The sequence below is a fragment of the Gigantopelta aegis genome, chromosome 8 (genome assembly GCF_016097555.1).
Source record: "Gigantopelta aegis isolate Gae_Host chromosome 8, Gae_host_genome, whole genome shotgun sequence".
NCBI classification, from domain to species: domain Eukaryota; kingdom Metazoa; phylum Mollusca; class Gastropoda; order Neomphalida; family Peltospiridae; genus Gigantopelta; species Gigantopelta aegis.
This window is the reverse complement of record NC_054706.1, coordinates 31678630-31700720: the sequence shown is the minus strand read 5'-3', so window position 1 is coordinate 31700720 and position 22091 is coordinate 31678630. Positions and strand designations below refer to the sequence as shown.

At 42.0% G+C, this 22091-nt stretch overlaps 1 protein-coding gene across 2 annotated transcripts; it reads right to left on the bottom strand.

The window, feature by feature from the left end:
• Window positions 1-4959: 4959 nt before the first annotated feature.
• On the bottom strand, window positions 4960-19613 carry LOC121380259 (diaminopimelate epimerase-like). Of its 2 annotated transcripts, none has more exons than XM_041509103.1 (3): window positions 19541-19613; window positions 15591-17022; window positions 4960-6283 (listed from the first exon to the last, which is right to left on the bottom strand). In XM_041509103.1, the coding sequence occupies exons 2-3, from the start codon at window positions 15640-15642 to the stop codon at window positions 5424-5426; spliced, it is 912 nt and encodes a 303-aa protein (XP_041365037.1). In that variant the 5' UTR covers window positions 15643-17022; window positions 19541-19613; the 3' UTR covers window positions 4960-5423. The 2 variants fall into 2 exon arrangements, 1 of the variants encoding a protein (XP_041365037.1); XR_005958900.1 differs by lacking the exon at window positions 4960-6283 and adding an exon at window positions 12470-13189.
• Window positions 19614-22091: the final 2478 nt, after the last annotated feature.

Here is a 22091-nt window from a genome sequence, read left to right as displayed (position 1 = left end):
GTCCATAATCCAGTCATATAAAGAAAGCAATATATCAGTTATATTTATAGATATTAATAAAATCGACGTATCCTATACAGGTAACGCTGACAGGTGTACCTGTGAATATGTACTTTTAATTTGTAGGTAACTGTACTTCATAAACTGATCAATAACAATAATGAAAGACTGTCGATGTGGATGACCCATTTCAGTGTTGCAGTTAACAAGATATTGGAATTAAGGCTCGTAGGTACAGAGTTCGTACCCTGGTACCGGCTCCCATCAAGAATTCATTTTAATAGATCAATGGGGAATTCGTTTTAATAGTCACCACACCAACGTCTTTCTCACTTAACACTAACAACGAAACACCTGTCCTAAACAGTCCAAGTAGCCCAGGACAGCGTGCTCAAACCTTAACCGGATATAAGCACGAAAATCAATTTGAAATGAATGAAAGATCCGGGTTGACACTATCGCCATTAAAATCCATATCTATAAGGCGTCGTTGTCAAAGTTCTTTAGTTTTTGATGTAATTTGTAGCACCACCATGGCCCAAGATATACCACAGGCTGAGATAGTGGACATAATTTGACTGTAATGAGGTGTATTGAGAATCGTTGGTCAAGTGTATCACATATAATAGGATTTGTTTGAAAACAAAGAACAAAATAACCGGCTCCAAGATCATAGGGAATTAACGGTAACCGATACTGTCAATGTATCAGAATATATTTTCAACCATGACGGCGCATTTATTGAACGGTCTTCGTGTGATACATTCCAAGGCCTGTTTATTTGTTTGCTAAAAGAAATAACCATATTGACTGGATATAGCCTTATTAATGGATAAATAATACAGTATATGACAGTTCATTTCATATGATATCAATGTGTGAGGCAAATTTTAATCAAGTAGTTACCAACACGCTACGGACATGACACACATGACCACCATTAGGCGTCTGTCTGTCTGTATTGATGTTTGAATATATAGTATGTGTGTGTGTCTGTGTGTGTCTGTGCATACACACACAGGTATATATATATATATATATATATATATATATATATATATATATATATATATATATATATATATATATACCTATGTACAATAAATCGGGTTCTCCTTGAATATTAAAATGATATGTCATATAACTATTGTAAGTGTGTGCGTATATGATATATTTATAAAATTATTTAGTACATCCGTGTAGTCTTGTTATCTTTAAAAGAAATTAGTGTATGTACGACTGGCTGGCCTAACCTCCAAAGATGCATAGAATAGCACGTTACTGGGGAGGTGGTTTGGTAGGAATTTGTCCTGAACTTTTAAGGTAAAATTGCCACCAGTCCTAGTCATCAAAGGGGAGGCTGCCGCCCCCACCCCCAGATCCTTCACCCGTCTTATACCCCTATGAGTAAGCTATCTGTACATCCTATGATAAAACTCACTAAACTGTCGTGTAGTGACTTCGCAATCTAGAACCAATTGCGATTATCTCCCTTGATGAACTACTTTCCGCCTTATTTACAAGGCACACAAGGTACTCAGGTTTCACATTCTTTAGGAAAAGACATGGATGGTGTAGTGGTTCGGCAGGTCGGTTGGAATCGGGGGAGGGGTGGTAGAGGTCGTGCGGCGAGGAGGGGGTTGGGAACTGCTTCCACTTGAAGGCGAACATGTACGTTTTTTTTTGTCCATATTTAAAGGTACAAATATGGCTTGTGCACCCCACTAGAGCCTGTGCCCTCATCCTACCCCAGATGTCATTCCCACGGGCCCCAGTAAGCAATCGGATTTATGGCTAGCAGGTACAGGGTTCGCACCTGGAGCTTTTAATGCCACTACACAGACTTGTTCCTCACTAATCAGTCCTGAACAGACACCCAGATAGCTGATCTCTCTCTCTCTCTCTCTCTCTCTCTCTCTCTCTCTCTCTCTCTCTCTCTCTCTCTCTCTGTCTGTGTGTGTGTGTGTACTTTTTATTTTGTGTGCGTGCGTAAGTGTGCGCATCTAAAACAGCGTGCTTAAAGGGACATTCCTGAGTTTGCTCCATTGTAAGATACTTTCGATTAATAAAATATGTCTACAATTAAACTTACATATTAAATATATTTTCTTGTTTAGAATATCAGTGTCTGTATATTCAATGTATTCCTGGTCGTCTTAATATTCGTAAGACCGGCCTCGGTGGCGTCATAGTAGGCCATCCCTAGGCTGGTAGGTACTGGGTTCGGATCCCAGTCGAGGCATGGGATTTTTAATCCAGATACCGACTCCAAACCCTGAGTGAGTGCTCCGCAAGGCTCAATGGGTAGGTGAAAACCACTTGCACCGACCAGTGATCCATAACTGGTTCAACAAAGGCCATGGTTTGTGCTATCCTGTCTGTGGGAAGCGCAAATAAAAGATCCCTTGCTGCTAATCGGAAGAGTAGCCCATGTAGTGGCGACAGCGGGTTTCCTCTCAAAATCTGTGTGGTCCTCAACCATATGTCTGACGCCATATAACCGTAAATAAAATGTTTTGAGTGCGTCGTTAAATAAAACACTTCTTTCTTTTCTTAATATTCGTAAGAAGCCCAAACTGGATTTTGTCTTTAAATAATTTCGTATGTACGAAAAAACTTTCTTTTTAGGAAATAAAATGAAATTTAAACTAGTACAAATCTTAAAACGATCAGAAACACGTTTAATATACAGCCACTAATATTTTATGCAGAAAAATATATTTGATATGTAATTACAATCGTTAAAAAGTCTCTGTTAGTCGATAGCATCTTAAAAATTGCAAAAAAAATCAGGAATGTCCCTTTAACATTAGTCAGATATGAGCAGGAAGACATACCGACACGAATGAGCGCTGAGCATGTGCCGAGTACACCGGTTCAAAAGGTCAATATTCGGTTTTTTAATTCTATAGGTATATAGAATAATATAACTGGCTAGCGTTCTCATGCTGATAAAAAATACAGGGCCGTACGTACCAATCAAATAAACAAAAATGTTCGTTTTAATTTAAAAGTTTGTGTTTTTTCGTTTAGCAGACACCCCACCTATATTACTAATGCAACTATGCCCAATTTCTTTTCCCTCCAAACAAAAGATTTCACACACACCCCACCATATGGAGTTTTTTTGTTTTTTACAAATCCCCCCCAACAAAACAAACAACCCCAAACAAACAAAAATAATCAACAACAATATAGGCATACAAAAGGGTACTTTTTCGTACATACAGATGGAAGATGAATACGAATATTATAACTTAGTGAACTAGGATGTGTAGTACAGTTTTCACTAAGACTGCAAAATTCATTATATTACTGATCAATAGACATAAATTTAATATAAAAGTTGGCCATGGTAAAGAAAAAAGAAGAAGTTTATGACACCACTAGAGCACGTCGATTTAATCGTCGTCTACTGGATATTTAGTTATTCTGATATAGTCTTAGGAATGGATCGGTTTAATGCACTTTTCCAGCGCTTACATCGACCTTTGATATATCAGCCGTGGAGCACTCGTAGGGACGGAGAAAATCCCAGTTAGAAAATGGGTCTACCCAAGAAACCAGGAACCTCAGGCTAGTCACAACAATTAAGGTTTAGATTTGTCTCGAGGATGGCAGTCCTCCAACAGACGAAACAACCGACAATGCATAGACGTATTCGTCAAAACGTTTTGACTCGGTCTTGTGCACTGATACAGTTTTAATCATGTTAACTGTACATGTGGTTTGGGGAGGGATTTAGCTCAGTCAGTTGACGCTCGCCTGAGGTGCTTTCGTCGCAGGATCTAACCACCTCAGTGGATCCGTTCAATCTAATTAAAATTAGCTCCACTGTTACATGTGGATCTAACAGCAGCCCGTTGGAGCTCATGTCCAGTTGACCTTTCATTCGACCAATCAAAACCTTACTTGCAAAATCATGCCAGTGATTTGAAAAGAATGACTTGGTTTTTTTCGTGACTCGTATGACGGCCATTCTGCAGAACGCCACGGTTGTTCGCGTTTAGTCTCTACATGTCCGAGCCTGTCCTAGCAGCACTGGAAGATTGACCGCCTCACTCTAAGAAGAAATAGGAAACGGGGTCGGCCTCTACTACTTTTTTCTAGACTTTTCTTTGCTTTATAATGATACCATTTCGTATCCTCCGGAGTCGGGCCCGTCCGCACCACTATACCAACCCATGACGATTGGACTATACCCGTCTGATACTCTCTCTCGTTCAGACGGATCCGGTTTCTCAAGATCTGTATTTCAGCACAGCACTTCACCTTCAACGTCTAATGACTGTCAATCTAGGGGTTTTCTTGACGGGATGCACCCAAACGGCCTTAACGAGGCCAATCACGTGGACATATAGATCGGACTTTTAAACTTTTAGACCTTCGTTCAAAATTTTATGTCGAAATTATTTTCTTTTTTAATATTATTAAATAGTCCGATCCTCTCTTCTTTCTCTTATTTATTTTTGGACTGTCCTTCTAAAATTATATAAATATTCGGCCGAGCAGTCAATTTTCAAAATTCTGCACATTTTCAACTCCCCCCCCCCCCCCCCCCCCCCCCCCCTCCATCCCGAGTCAGGCCACCGATCTTATCGGAGGCAGGACTCGTGATGGGCGTGTTCGAAACCCTAGTGATATATGGGCACGTTAAACTAGTTATCTATCTATCTATCTATCTATCTATCTATCTATCTATTGAAAAGAATTTCGGGATTATGCCGAGGGTATACGAAATGATTCAGGTGAATTACGAAATATGCCGGAAACTAATTTCAATATAAAATTCGTTTCAAGACGAAAAAAACCCATAAAATCCATAAAATCTGTTTATACTAGTATACAATCCAGAGTTTATTACTGCACTTTTCCCCCTGTTTTTTTCAATGTTGAAATAGACCAACAAGTTCGCCTATTGCATAAATAGTCTCGCCCGATATTTTTAGAATTTGTATGCTCCCAAATAACGCTGTTAGATCTACTGGTAGACCAGTAGAGCTAGTTTTAATCAGATTGTGGATCCGTTCAACTGATTGGGTTTTTCTCGTTCCGACCAGTGCACCACAACTCAGAACTGGTCAAAAACCGTGGCATATGTTTTCCTGTATGTGTGAAAGTGCATATATAAAAGATCCCTTGCTGCATTAGGAAAATTGTAGTGGGTATCCACTGTTGACTACGAGTCAGAATTACCAAATGTTTGACATCCAATAGCCGATGATTAATTAATCAATGTGCTCTAGAGATGTCGTTAAACAAAACAAACTTTAAACTGTTTCTGTACATGTGCTTCAGACTAAGTCGATGCAAGTTTTAATTTCTGAGTAGTACACACCATCAAACACATGAGTAACATGCCCCAGATACTTGTTACACGAAGTACACACCATCAAACACGAGTAACAGGCCCCAGATCCATGTTACACGAAGTACACACCATCAAACACATGAGTAACAGGCCCCTTTAAATAAACTCGAGTGAAAGCTTCACCGTTAAACAGGAACGAAACGACAAGATTACCGCCTTCCATATAAACAGTAAATTCCTCTTCCGTAACACTACCACTGGTGTTAGCACGTACCACCCGTGGATTCTTTTTCAGCCACGTTACCAAGGCAACTGCAGTGGCACCGGTACCACAGGCGAGGGTTTCCTCCTCCACCCCTCTTTCGTAAGTTCTGGCTCGAATTTTGTCATCTTTCGTCACTTCGACAAAGTTAACGTTCGACCCACCCACGTCTTTGTAATAGTTAAAACGGAGTTGTCTCCCTTCATCATAAACATTGTAAGTGGCCAAGTCACGTACGTATCGCACATGATGAATCGTCCCAGTGTCAAGAAAGTAGTTGTCTTTGTCGTAAACGGTGATGTCGGACACACGTACATCCTTCATACTTATAAAATACTGGTTATCACCCTTGTTGTAGCCGCCCTGGTGTTCACCGTCGCAGGCCCCGAATGTGATTACGTCATCGACGAGAACTATTCCAATTTGTTTCGCAAACGCCACACTGCAGCGAGAGCCGTTTCCGCAGAGTCTACCTTCCTTTCCATCTGAGTTGTAGTACACAATAATGTACGCCAACTCCGGGTGATCACGCACTTCTAACAGCCCATTGGCTCCAATTCCCCGTTTCCGGTCGCACATGCGCAGAATTAAGTCGCAGTCGAGGGTAAGTAATCCGTTTCGGTTATCAATGACAACGAAATCGTTTCCCAGTGCGTCATACTTGGAGAACCGTATTTCCTGCCGTCCGGCCATTGCAGACGATATATCTTCTGTAAAAAATAAAATATTTCTGAAATCAGATCTGTAAATATTTGAAGGTGTATTTCGATCCAGTGGCGTAGGGTGTGTGTGTGTGTGTGTGTGTGTGTGTGTGTGTGTGTGTGTGTGTGTGTGTATTAAATTTTACACGAGGTTGCTCCCCCCCGCCCCCATCTCCCAAACATAAAAATCCTGGTAACGCCAGTGCTTCGATCAATTATTTAGTGCAAATTTCCTTTTAGTGAATGCAGCGTGCTCTTTGTATATCAAGTATCTGCAAGCTAATTGAAGACACATAGATTTGGGTCATTCATATTTGCTGTAGTTATAAAAAAGGCTTTGAGCAGGTTCGTTATTAAGCAAAACGTTCTTTCTTTTCGACATGTCTCACTTTTTGTGTTTCGGATATGTTTTAAATTAAAAATATATTTAATATAGGCTACATTAAATTGTGCGCGCGCACACACATGTACACTAACACTCGAAGAAATACACACATAAATACACCCAACCATACACACACACACACACACACACACACACACACACACTTATAATTACCTCTGAAGTGGAAGCTAATGGGGTAAGCGTAAATGTGGTGTTTTCAAGGTGCTCCGAATTGCACATTAGTAATTGAATCAAACACACTATAATGCACTTATTTCATTTCAACTGATTTTCGTGCTTATATCCAATTAAGGTTCAAGCACGCTGTCCTGGGAACACACCTGAGGAAAGTTAGTTGTTAGTTTGTTAGTGATTAGAGAGAGAGAAGAGGATGTAGTGGTTTGACACCTACCCATTAAAGGGACATACCCTAGTTTCAATCCGTGAAAATTAACACTAAGTTTATTTGATCTACAAACCTGTAACACATTTGGATAAAGTTACAATTGAGTGAAACATGAGTCTGCGACTTTGAAATGGTGAAATACCCTCTAAAAATAGACTAAAACTCGACTCCATAACTGTTAGTTATCAGACGCACGTGCGTTTTTAAAAATATGAGAAATGCATTTTGTGATATTAAAAACACCAGGATGACCAAAAACACTTCGAATGTACGGAAATTGATAATCTAAACCATAAAATCTAAGTAAAGTATGATTTCAGTTATCAAAAAACGGCTATAATAGTAAAAAATATGCCTTAGTGCTTAAAAACTAGGGCATGTCGCTTTAAGTCGTTAAAATTCGCTCTGATTGGGAGCCGGTACCGAGCTGCGAACCCTGTACCTACCAGCCTTATGTCCGATGGCCTAACCACGACACCACCGAGGCAAGTTAATGCGAGTGCGAGTGCGAATAATGTTTACATGCTCATATACCACTAGAGTTTCGAGCATGTCCGTCCCGGGGCCTGTCTCTGGATAGCCAGGGGCTTGTAAAAATATAAAGAATTGAACGCTCGGTCGAATATTTATATAATTTGGAGCATTTTAGATGGACAGTCCAAAAATAAATTTAAAAAAAGAAGAGAATCGGACTATTTAATAATATATATATAAAAAAAAGGTAATTTCGACAAACGTTTGAACGAAGGTCTAAAAAATTAAAGTCCGAACTATATGTCCACGTGAGTGGCCTCGTTAAGGCCGTTGGGGTGCACAGCTTGTAGGGATGAGATGGGTTGCATCCCGTTAAGAAAACCCCTAGATTGACAGTCAATAGACGTTGAAGGTGTTGTGCTGTGCTGAAATACAGATCTTGAGAAGCCGGATCCGTCTGAACGAGAGAGAGAATCAGACTAGGGTATAGTCCAGTCGTCATGGGTTGGTATAATGGTGCGGACGGGCCCGACTCCGGAGGATACGAGATGTTATCACAATAAAACAAAGTAAAGTTTAGAAAAGAGTAGTAGGGGCCGACCCCGCTTCCTATTTCTTCTTAGAGTGGGGCGGTCAATCTTCCAGTGCTGCTAGGACAGGCTCGGACATGTAGAGACTAAACGCGAATAACCATGGCGTTCTGCAGAATGGCCGTCATACGAGTCACGAAAACCCCCCAAGTCAACATAGTCAGACGGAGAAATGACGTGGAGGCAAGGAATCTCGCTGAAAAAGAATCCAATCTAGTGGTGCAGACTGTCGAAGCGAGAAGCGTTCCAACATCAATCAGTTTCAATGGCCACATACATCCCAGTAGAAAAATCCTTTTCGCTGACAAAAACAAAATGGAGGATTCCCAAGTCAAGCACACGAAAGCACGTGCAGTGTGCACAAGCGAAACAAACACGTCTTACTGCGTCGAGCTCCAGACTGGGAATGTGACACTTTGAGGGCTGGGTCCTGTTCACATTAGTTTACGTTATCGTAGATAAAAAAGGTTAGTGCAGTTATATTCGAGATTAAATAAATAGTATAGCGACCCCCCCCCCCCCCCCCCCCCCCCAAATTAAAAAATTAAAAAATAGCAAGCAGACCCCCCCCCCCCCCCCCCCCCCCCCCCCCCCCCCCCCCGCCCAGCCCCCACTCCCCCCCCCCACCCCCCCCCCCCCCCCCACCCCCCCCCCCCCCCCCCCCCCCCCCCCCCCCCCCCCCCCCCCCCCCCCCCCCCCCCCCCCCCCCCCCCCCTTCACCGCTCCCCCCAACGATCACCCCCCCCCCCCCCCCTCCCCCACCCCCCCCCCCCCCCCCCCCCCCCCCCCCCCCCCCCCCCCCCCCCCCCCCCCCCCCCCCCACCGCCCACCCCCCCCCACCCCCACCCCCGCCCCACCCCCCCCCCCCCCCCCCCCACCCCCCCCCCCCCCCCCCCCCCCCCCCCCCCCCCCCCCCCCCCCCCCACCCCCACCCCCCCACCCCCCCCCCCCCCCCGCCCCCCCCCCCCCCCCCCCCCCCGCCCCCCCCCCCCCCCCCCCACCCCCCCCCCCCCCCCCCCCCCCCCCCCACCCCCCCCCCCCCCCCCCCCCCCCCCCCCCGCCACCCCCCCCCCCCCCCCCCCCCCCCCCCCCCCCCCCCCCCCCCCCCCCCCCCCCCCCCCCGCCCCCCCCCCCCCCCCCCCCCCCCCCCCCCCCCCCCCCCCCCCCGCACCCCCCCCCCCCCCCCCCCCCCCCCCCCCCCCCCCCCCCCGCCCCCCCCCCCCCCCCCCCCCCCCTATTCCCAGCCAATTCTTACAACCCCGTTTTTAATGCGTAGATAAAATAGGTTTTTATTGCACCCTTATTAGGGCCCCCCCCCTAGATGATACCCCCCCCCCCCTCCCCCCCCCCCCCCCCCCCCCCCCCCCCCCCCCCCCCCCCCACCCCCCCCCCCCCCCCCCCCCCCCCCGAGACCGAATAGGTAATTTTATTCCCCCCCCCCCGCCCCCCCCCAAATTAGGCCTATTCCACAGCCAAATTCTATACCAAGACAGTCACAACCGTTTATTAAAATTACTGCATAAAATATTTTTATGCACCTTCTATTTTGGTATTCTTATTTTCTAGAAATATATTACCGGCCTCGGTGGCGTCGTGGCAGGCCATCGGTCTACAGGCTGGTAGGTACTGGGTTCGGATCCCAGTCGAGGCATGGGATTTTTAATCGAGATACCGACTCCAAACCCTGAGTGAGTGCTCCGCAAGGCTCAATGGGTAGGTGTAAACCACTTGCACCGACCAGTGATCCATAACTGGTTCAACAAAGGCCATGGTTTGTGCTATCCTGCCTGTGGGAAGCGCAAATAAAAGATCCCTTGCTGCCTGTCGTAAAAAGAGTAGCCTATGTGGCGACAGCGGGTTTCCTCTAAAAACAGTGTCAGAATGACCATATGTTTGACGTCCAACAGAAGATGATAAGATAAAAAATCAATGTGCTCTAGCGGCGTCGTTAAATAAAACAAACTTTACTTTTTAGAAATATATTTTTCTTCGTACCGTTAAAGGGACATTCCTGAGTTTGCTGCAATGTTTAAGATGTTATCGACTAACAGAGACTTTTTAACGACTGTAATTACATATCAAATATATTTTTCTGCATAAAATATTAGTGGCTGTATATTAAACGTGTTTCTGATCGTTCTAATATTTGTACTAGGTTAAATTTCATTTTATTTCCTAAAAACTATTTTTTTCGTACGTACGAAATTATTTTAAGACAAAATGTTATAGACACTGATATTCTAAACAAGAAAATATATTTAATATGCAAGTTTAATCGTAGAAATATGTTATTAGTCGGAAACATCTTACAATGCAGCAAACTCGGGAATGTCCCTTTAAAATAAACAGAGAATAATATGAATTGTTTCACGGTAAACTCTAAAGATTGGAGGGGAAGGGAGAGGCGAAATGTACGGAAAACATCCTATAACTTCTATTAGAAACATGCTTATCTACCCTTGATTTGACAAATGCTCACTCCCGCAGCAATGGCGTCTCTTACATGTAAATACGCACAGGCGCCCACACACATACGAAGGAAGGAAACGATTTATTTAACGACACGCTCAACAGATTTTATTTACGGTTATATGGCAACACACATACGAGTTCATACACACAAACACATATATAAATTCACAAATAATATGCGAAAACATTAAAATGTTATCAGATATACACACATACCACATACTCAGATACATACACGCTACATATATACACACACACACACACATACATACATACATGGATGCCTCGATAGCTCAGTGCGCATCGTGGTTAGTATCGCAATTTGCGGGCGATTCGGTGCCACAGGTTCAAGTCCCAGCAACGGCATGGGACAATTTGTGAGGCCAGACAGGATTTAATTATCCCCTGCGCCAGTGCGTTAATATCTATGTATGTAACAGTCAACCTCGACATACATACAATTTGCCCAATTAATTCACTATTATCATATAACCATTCCCCACAGCTAATATACCTTCCAATTTTGGCAATTGTAAATTCTTATTAGAGTTCCCCTACTTTTTTGAAGAGTATATATATATATATAATATAATATTACACACACACACACACACACACACACACACACAACACACACACACACACACACACACACACACACACACACACACACACACACACACACACACACACATATATATATTAATGATTTCCCTAGAAATTTGGCAAGGCATGGTAGACCAAACACTTTTGGGGCATTTTCACCATTTTCGGGGCACTTGTATTTCATTAAAAATACACAAAAATTAACTGAAATAAACATTAATGTAATTTATGTGTTTGCTTTAATAAATGAATGGCAAAAGATATAAAAGGTATTTTATTAATTAATAATACCTTTTTTGGTTTTATAAAAAAGAAATGTTTTATTTAACGACGCACTCAACACATTTTATTTACGGTTATATGGCGTCAGACAAAACAGATTTTGAGAGGAAACCCGCTGTCGCCACATAGGCTACTCTTTTACGACAGGCAGCAAGGGATCTTTTATTTGCGCTTCCCACAGGCAGGATAGCACAAACCATGGCCTTTGTTAAACCAGTTATGGATCACTGGTCGATGCAAGTGGTTTACACCTACCCAATGAGCCTTGCGGAGCACTCACTCAGGGTTTGGAGTCGGTATCTGGATTAAAAAACCCACGCCTCGATTGGGATCCGAACCCAGTACCTACAAGCCTGTAGACCGATGGCTAACCACGACGCCGGTCTGGTGTTTTATAAAGGCAATTTTAGAATTAATTACTGAAAAAGGCTTCTTTGATCTCAGGGCAGCATAGTGCTGATTAAAGCAAGATGGCACCAGACTATTGAGGCATGGTCCGCACCATGCTAAAACAAGCTAGGGAAAACACTATACACACACACGCGCGCGCACGCACACACACATATGCACGCAAACATAAACACACATTCATCATACCCACACATACTCACGAATACACTATTATATACTCGCGAAAAAGATTTATGTACACAAAATAAAATAAGATCAAGTCATCTGCAAAGTTTGTAAATTGTTGGAATTTGACAAAAATGATGACATCAACAAAACTGAGTAAATCGTCCAATAGTGTTTACAAATGACCAAAAATCATTCCTTGAAAGTGATTTGATTGTTCCTTCATTATTGTTAAATATATACATTATGCAATACATGTATGGGAACTTTATTTCGTGAGTATACATGTACATACAGACACTCCCACTAACACGTACGTACATACGCACGATGCACACATACATACACACACACACACACACTTACCTTTGAAGTGGAAGATAATGGCGTAGACTAATAGTACAAGATATATAAGACAGGCCAGGCCGTCACTGGTTGCTATTCTCACGAGGTCACTCTTAGTGTACCGCATTGTTTATCTAGTATATGTTACGCAGTACTCATAACATTATTTGGGTCATTCGCATTTCGTTTGATAGAAGCCTTTTGTGTGTACTTTAATTGGGTTCGCTTTGTTATGCTATTCTGGGATAGTGTATATATAATTTGTTGGACTGCGTGGCGGACATCGATATGTGAAATTTGGATCCCTGTGTGAAAATTCGTGAACTTATTGTGACACACGTAAATGTGTAATGAACTGTGAAATAAATAATTACGGCATTGTTAGGAAAGAGTTCCGAATTTCCCCCAGTTATAGTTCAATATAAAGAGGGATTTTTTGATGGGGCTTATATAGAAAAGAGGGGCATGGTCTTTTGTGGGGGAATAACAAGTAAAGAATAAAGATTTTTTTTTAAACCTTCCTTTCTTCTGTTTATGTTCTTACCTTCCTTTCTTCTGTTAACCATCCTTTCTACTTTGTAACGTTCAATGTATTCACACATTAATTCAATTAAGTACTATTTTTTAAGTTACACCTACCTTCGTGGGGATTCGAACTCTTGACGACAGCTTGTCTGACCTCTGCGTAACCGACTGAGCTATTGAGGAAGTTAGTGAAAGCGGCCAATATATTGATGTCAATCGTGGAACACACATTTACGGAATGAGCCGAAAGTCACCTAAATAATCCGATTGAAATAAACGAATGAATGAATGAATGAATGAATGTTTAACGACACCCCAGCACGAAAAATACATCGGCTATTGGGTGTCAAACTATGGTAATGCAAATAAATAAAGTGATGATCAACATCAATATAAAAATTCAAGGTTTAAACAAAAACAGTGTAAAGAACTGCAAAAATACAAATATCACAGAATTTTACGGACTCCGAATTTTACTCTAAACTTCAAACTTCAATCTGTGCTGTATTGGCCATTCTCAAAGAGAATGTTACACCCCTGCACCACGGTGAGGTTACAGCACGCGCAGGGGATAAACGAATGAAGTACGCACACTAAATGTTTTTAAATTCATTGTCATGTGAATTACGGGTGTGTGCAATCAGTGCATGCATCATGCATGGCATGGAAAGTATGCAGCACGGTTTTGAGTGGGAATATAAAGTGAATAAAAGGACACACATTTATTGTTTCCACATCATTCCTTTTATAATGGCGGAAAAACGTAAAGCTTTAGAGACAGAAACTGATAGTACAAAAAAAACGTGGAAAAATAAGAAAATTTAATTTTCATTTTTTATTTTAAAAAATGGACACAGTTCAAAATTCAATTACTTTTTGTCAGGACTATAATTTATTACCAAAATGTGTCAAGTGTCCATCTTGTGGTGATGAACTATCAAAATTATTTGAAATTAAATGAAAAACAACCAAAAGAATAGATTTTCGGTTCCAATGTAACAAAACTATGTAGAAAAGGCAAAAATCAAGTGCAGTTAAGAAGCGGCACTTAGTTTGCCGGGTCTAAGATATCTTTTCGTAAAAGTATCTGGTTGACTTACTGTTTGTCAAGCAGTTAGACTACCGCCACGCCATCGAGGAGACGTCGATTCCATCCACTGACGACAGCGACGATGACAGAGTCCTGACAACCTCGAAAGAGACCGTCAGTGACTATTACACCTATTGTCGCGAGGTCTGTTCGTATATAGTGGAACAGGAATCGAGTCGTCAAATCGGTGGTGTCGACAAAGTAGTGGAAATAGATGAGGCCAAGTTTGGGAAAAGAAAATACAACAAAGGCCGTTTAGTGGAAGGACAGTGGGTTTTGGGTGAGATTTGTCGAGAAACCCGCCAGGTGTTTTTGGTTTGTGTAGACAAGCGCGACGCCCCGACTTTGGTGAAACTCATTGAAACTTATGTAGCTCCCAGTACCCACATCGTTACCGATTGCTGGAAAAAAAAGTAAAGTTTGTTTTATTTAACGACGCCTCTAGAGCACATTGATTTTTTATCTTATCATCGGCTATTGGACGTCAAACATATGGTCATTCTGACACTGTTTTTTTTTAGAGGAAACCCGCTGTCGCCACATAGGCTACTCTTTTTACGACAGGCAGCAAGGGATCTTTTATTTGCGCTTCCCACAGGCAGGATAGCACAAACCATGGCCTTTGTTGAACCAGTTATGGATCACTGGTCGGTGCAAGTGGTTTACACCTACCCATTGAGGCTTGCGGAACACTCACTCAGGGTTTGGAGTCGGTATCTGGATTAAAAATCCCATGCCTCGACTGGGATCCGAACCCAGTACCTACCAGCCTGTAGACCGGTGGCCTGCCACGACGCCACCGAGGCCGGTCCGATTGCTGGAAGTCTTACGACAAGCTCGAGGAGTCTACAAAACTACACTCATGCGACCGTCAACCACTCGCAGAATTTCGTAGGTATGTATAATGGAAATGTATAAGCATTTGCATTGTTTAATAGCAACCATAACAGTACCAGTACCCCCCGGCCCGTAATCATATCCCTGACCTTAACCCTAACCCTGACCCTAACACTGACCCTAACCCTATTTGTAATCCTAAAATTGTTAAAAAATAAAATAAAAAAATTAAATGAATGATCATTGTTTGTAGATCCTCAGTCCAGGGCGTGCACCAACTTAATTGAGAACACCTGGCGGTGTATCAAACGCCAACTACCCAGAACCCTCAGAAGACGGACTTCTTTCGACCTGCACCTCACAGAATACATGTATCGGTGTTTGCGGAGGAAAGAAGAAAACCTCTTTGAGACGTTTCTGGGAGACATAGGTCTATACCCTTGTTAAGGTGAGTGTTTTAGATAATAGTGTAGTATTCCAAAATGGCCGCTGGTAAGGACTAACGGTATTCGCTTATTGTACATTCCTCATATTTCATGATAGTATTATTTTTGTGCGCTATATTGAGGTAAAGTATTGTTTTGGTTCCGACAGTTTAAAAATAATATAATCAACTGTTTCATTGTGTTAAATTGCACTGGGGAAAATACGGTACTCTTGCCCATTGTTATTATTTAAGAAATGAAGAAAGGATGTTTAAAATATACGGATTATAACAAGTGACTTACCTGAACTGATAATATTTATCCTGAAACTCAAGGTCCTTTGGAACGATTTCATGGAACTTTAAAGTCAATGATCAGAAAGTATTGTATGGGAAAAAAACGTAACAATTAGGATGAAGGAATTCATTTATTGTTGTTTGCTGTTAGGGATACTTATCATAAATCATTGGTATTTACTCCATTTGAAATGTTGTATGGGCATAACATTCGTGGTCCATTACAAATGTTGTATGAATCTTGGATAGGTTCTAAGGTGAAAAATGAAACTAATGCTTTGAAGTATGTTATGGATTTGAAAGAGCAAATGCAAACAGTTAGAGAAGTATCACAAGAAGTGTTACTGCATACTCAAAACAAGATGAAAATCTGGTTTGACAAAAAAGCTAGGGAAATTTCAAGGACCTTATGTTGTTAAAGAAAAGGTCAATGATGTTGATTATGTGATCAGTAAACCTCATCGTAAAAAGAAAACCCAGCTTTGTCATATAAATATGCTAAAAGAATATCATAACCGAGAAAAGGTAATGGCGAACACTATAGCTTTAACAGGGTTAAATAGTGAGGATGAAAAACCAAAAGATGTTTTCAGTTCAGTTGAACCAAAATTGATAAATTCAAAAGTGTTGTTGAATTTGGATGTAAAACTGAAACATTCAAGTGAAAAACAGCAAATTGATGTTAGAAACATCATTGGTGAATTCAGTAGTATTTTTCCTGATGTTCCTAGTCGAACAAGTGTCATTGAACATGATGTTGATGTTGGTGAATCAAGGCCAATAAAACATGCTTATCAAGTTAGTCCTCAAAAACAGGAACTTCTTCGAAACTAGGTTGAATATATGATTGAGAATAATATTATTCAACCCAGTTTTAGTAACTGGAGTTCTCCTTGTTTGTTGGTTCCTAAACCTGATGGCGGTGTAAGATTTTGTACAGATTTTCGTAAAGTAAATGCTGTAACAAAATCCGATTCTTTTCCTATTCCACGAATTGATGATTGTATAGACAAAACAGGAAATGCTAACTATGCTAGTAGGTTTGATCATCTGAAGGGTTATTGGCAAATACCGTTAACCATGAGAGATAGAGAAATTTCTGCTTTTGTAACTGCTGATGGTCTCTGAATATTTAGTTTGCCTGTTTGGAATGAAAAATTCTCAGGCGACTTTCCAACGTTTGATCAATCGGGTAATTGCTGGAATGCATAGATGTCAAGCTTATGTTGATGATATTGTAATTTATAGTCATGATTGGAATGAGCATGTTATCCAGATGAAGGAGCTCTTTTGTAGACTTTCAAAAGCAAAGTTGACAGTCAATTTGAATAAAAGCGAGTTTAGCAAGGCTACTATAGTTTTTCTTGGGCATGTTGTTGGTGGTGGGCAAGTAAAACCACTTGAAGCCAAAGTCCAGGCTATTGATTCATTTGGCGTGCCTAAAACGAAAAAAACAACTTATGATATTTTTAGGAATGGCCGGTTATTATCTAATGTTTTGCAGAAATTTTAGTATTGTTACTTGTCCATTAACAGATTTACTCAAGCAAAATGCTAAATATATTTGGACTAAGAAATATCAAAATTCCTTCAACAAGGTAAAAATGATGTTGAAAAGTAAACCTGTTCTCAATGCACCAGATTTTGGAAAACCTTTTCAATTAACTATTGATGCTAGTGATATTGGGGCTGGTTCATTTTTGTCCCAGTATGATGATAATGGTGTATGTCATTCAGTTGCGCATTTTTCCAAAAAGTTTAACTCCCATCAAAAGAAATACTCAACAGTTGAAAAAGAAACCTTGTCACTCTTATTAGCATTGAGTAATTTTGAGGTTTATTTGTGTAATCCAGTGGCACCTATTGTTGTTTGGACTGATCATAATCCTCTTGTGTTTGTACATAAAATGAGAAGTAAAAATCAGAGGTTGTTAAGATGGTCTTTACAATTACAAGAATACAGTATTAAAATTTATCACATTAAAAGGACGTCAAAAAATGTAGTGGCAGATGCATTAAGATGTTATTGATTTAGGGCAGATAATGTACGAAATAAAATTTTGTATGTTGTCAATAGTGTATAGTAATACAAGAAAATATTATTGTATGGTAGTTTAATAATTATTAGTAAATTAGTTAACTGACCATATAATATTTATGTGTTGATAAGTGCACAATAGATATGTATAAAAATATTGATGGAAGCAATATTTTTTTTATTGGGGGGGGGGGGGGGGGGGGAGAGATGTTATGCTATTCTGGCATAGTGTATATATACTCTTCAAAAAAAGAAACGCAAAAGGGTACAAATGGGTTATAACTCCGATTTTATGTTTCCTACCGGTTCATGCTTTGTGAATATAAGGTCATTGCATGTCCCAAACACATTCCCACGGTTACATTCGATAAAACGCAGCTACTGTACAATAAAGTTCCAAAATGTGAATATTCGCAAAAACGCAGCCACGTGCAAACCATGTCACCACTGCACGTGCGTTGTCTGCACGTGCAACATGAACACCGACAGTATAAAAGTGCAGGGTGTTCGCTTGCCTGGCCTCTGTATCTGGCCGACAGTTGACAATCCAGGACATGCCACGTCTCAGTGAACCGCAAAGAAACAATGCCATCGGCCGACTAGACGCAGGCGAATCCAGAACGGCAGTTGCCAGGGCATTCCATGTGTCCCCAAGCACCATCTCCAGACTGTGGGACCGTTACCAGCAACATGGATCAACACGTGACCTCCCTAGATCCGGTCGACCACGGGTCACTACCCCCGGGCAGAACCGCTACATCCGGGTACGCCACCTTCGGGAACGATTGACTACTGCCACCTCCACAGCCGCAGCAATACCAGGTTTGTGCAGGATATCCGACCAGACCGTACGGAACCGCCTACGTGAGGTAGGAATTCGTGCCAGACGTCCAGTTCGAGGTGTCATCTTAACACCACAACACCGTCGACTCCGACTGCAGTGGTGCCAGATTCATCGACAATGGCCTCAACTGCGATGGAGACAGGTGTGGTTCAGTGACGAGTCCCGATTTCTGCTCCGACGTCATGATGGAAGATGTCGCGTGTATAGGCGTCGTGGTGAACGTTATGCGGCAAACTGCGTGCAGGAAGTGGACAGATTCGGCGGGGGTAGTGTCATGGTGTGGGCAGCCATCTCACACACTGGCAGAACTGACCTGGTCCACGTGCAGGGCAACCTGAATGCACAGGGCTACATTGACCAGATCCTCCGGCCACACATCGTTCCAGTTATGGCCAACGCCAACGCAGTGTTCCAACATGACAACGCCAGCCCTCACACAGCACGTCTCACAACGGCTTTCCTACAGAACAACAACATTAATGTCCTTCCTTGGCCATCGATATCACCGGATTTGAACCCAATTGAGCATCTATGGGACGAGTTGGACCGACGCCTCCGACAGCGACAACCACAGCCCCAGACCCTGCCCGAGCTGGCAGCAGCCTTGCAGGCCGAGTGGGCCACCATCCCCCGGGACGTCATCCGTACTCTGGTTGCTTCAATGGGCAGGCGGTGCCAGGCAGTTGTCAACACACGCGGAGGCCACACCCGGTATTGACTCCAGATGACCTTGACCTTGGTGGTGTGTCCTATCACTTACTCACAATGGACTAGAGTGAATTGTGAACAATCCTGCAACATTTGGTAATGATCGGACTCACCATTCAATAATGAAATCAATTCTCCAAATGTTACGACAATGTGGTTTTGCGTTTCTTCTTTTGAAGAGTATATAATTTGTTGGACTGCGTGGCGGACATCGATGTCAAATTTGGATCCCTGTGTGAAAATTCGTGAACTATTGTGACACACGTAAATGTGTAATGAACTGTGAAATAAATAATTACGGCATTGTTATTATTTAAGAAATGAAGAAATGATTTTTAAAATATACGGATTATAACAAGTGACTTACCTGAACTGATAATATTTATCTGAATTAGCAGTATGGCCGACCTCGTGCACGAGCAACCGACAACGTGGTGTATTCGGACAAGGGAAATAACTCTTCGGGATTTCTGTATTGGTGTTTCCGTTGATTTGTAAAAAGCTCCAGTTGAGTGTGAATTATAAATTGGAAATGATTTGAATGGTGTATAGATCAAATCTCGTGTTTGATCATGGAGAGATTCAAGGTTAAATGTCACGCACCGGAATAGTATATAAACAGGACACGAATGTGGTTCAGCATACGGTGACAGGCCGGAGGCAAGCCAGGTGGTCAACAACAACAGGAATGAACGGACAAGATGAACTGTGCCAGTGCCCTGAATATTGACGTCATCGTATCCGGATTTGGGAATTCGTTATGTTTTGGACAATCATTTGGTGACTATTAATATTAATATACACATAAATGCCATTGGGATAAATAGTAATTTAATATATGAGGAATTTATATAATTAATAATTTTGTATTAAAGATATCTAAATTTATCACTTGTTATTTGTTTGTGAGAATTATCATTAGTGTGTGCTCTGGGCTTTATTGTTCATGGTAGGTTAGTTCTGCGTTCTGGGTATGACGATTTACCACAACCATAATATAGGTTAGAACGGGAATGTAACAGCTTATAGACAAACACCTCTTTCTTGTTTCGTTTGAACGTGTACTTTGTTTTGACTCCCTGCTTTTTAGTTGAGTGCGTCGTTAAACAAAACATTTCCTTCCTTCCTTCCCTGCTTTTTAGTTGAGTGCGTCGTTAAATAAAACATTTCCTTCCTTCCTTCCCTGCTTTTTAGTGGAGTGCGTCGTTAAATAAAACATTTCCTTCCTTCCCTCCCTGCTTTTTAGTTGAGTGCGTCGTTAAATAAAACATTTCCTTCCTTCCTTCCCTGCTTTTTAGTTGAGTGCGTCGTTAAATAAAACATTTCCTTCCTTCCCTCCCTGCTTTTTACTTTTTAAAGGCTGAAATATAGGAAGGAAAAAGTAAATAGAGAATAATACACAAGTGGCCGTTATATCACATTTATCTCACAACGGGGTGTTGTAAAATGTATCAAAAATGGGTTTGATACCAGGGCCGTAGCTAGGATTTTTTTTATTGGGGGGGGGGGGGGGGGGGCGGGCAACTGAGCAGTTAATAGTCTAAAACTCCTTAACAGTTCAGAAGAGAATTTTGTTTGTTTCTATAATGCTTTCCAAATTTTTTCGGGGGGGGGGGGGCAATTGCACCCCCCCCGCTAGCTACGGCCCTGGATACGTTTTTAAACAACGAGTTATGAGATAAATGGTATCTAAGGGACACGAATGTATTATTCTATTTCTTACATATCCTCAAAAACCAGGTTTTAAGCGAATTTTAACATCTTTTCGACTAAAAGTTATTTACAACCGTTGCACTTGTATCGAACTTACGCGTCACAGGCACACGATTGTCAGGTTAACTATACGTCACAGTGTAATTTCCACCGTGTTGTTTTTCATTGGCTGCATAGCACTGGTGACCTGGTCGTCACCAAAGAGCAGCCAGTCGTATATCTTGAAATTGTTAACACACGTACGTGTTAACAAACCCCATGTGTTATAAAAAGTAATGCATGGTGTTCTTACCAAGGTGTGAATAAGAATATTAGTTTATCAGTGTTTTTTGTGTGGATTTTTTGTTTGTTTGTTTGTTTGTGTTTGTTGTTTGTTTGATTGTTGTGGGTTTTTTTAAAAAGGAAAATGCTAAAAATGGACCACAGTTGCAGTGCGATCCGTAACGTTTTAAAGGGATGCGTCTCGTCATTCATAATGACTCCTCTGGATGAACAGCCCGGAAAGACATTACAAGAAAGCAATGCTTTTTCAATGGGAACCAAAACTACTCCCTAACACATGGCAGCGGGATGTAGCTCAGTGGTTAAAGCGCTCGCTTGATGCGCGGTCGGTCTTGGATAGATCCCCTCGGTGGGCCCATTGGGCTATTTCTCGCTCTAGCCAGTGCACCACGACTGGTATATTAAACGTCGTGCGATATGCAATCCTGTCTATGGGATCGATCCTTTGTTACTAATAGAAACATGTAGCGGGTTTCCTTTCTAAGACTATATTAATAAATCAATGTGCTCTAGTGGTGTCGTTAACCCCCCAAAACTCCTACCCTAGCACAGTGCTTAAATTTTACTTACTTAATCCCCTTCGTGCTAAGAAGGACATAAGGCTGTAACCAGAGATCGACACTGCTGCCTGTCTTTTGCCAGCTTCTCCAGCAGCCCCCAGCTCAGACTGCCTTCTCGAATTTCCTTCTCTACTGTTCTCCTTCGTGTTTCTTTCGGTCTTCCTCGGTTCCTTTTTCCAGGAGGGTCCATCTGAGTGCCACTCTTGGTAGGGCTTTTTGATGGCATGGCCAATCCAGCACCATTTTCGGCGCTTCATCTCCGATACCAATGACTGTGTGGAGGTTTGATTATGGAGTTCTTCGTTGGTTATGATGTTGGGCCAGAAGATATTCGGAATCCTGCGAAGGCACCGATTTTTAAAG

Coding starts and splice junctions, on each gene's coding strand:
- LOC121380259 (XM_041509103.1), bottom strand. CDS start 15,642: ATGAAATCGTTCCAAAGGACCTTGAGTTTCAGGATAAATATTATCAGT. Junction 6,284..15,590: donor GATAAATATTATCAGTTCAG/GTAAGTCACTTG, acceptor TATTTTTTACAG/AAGATATATCGTCTGCAATG.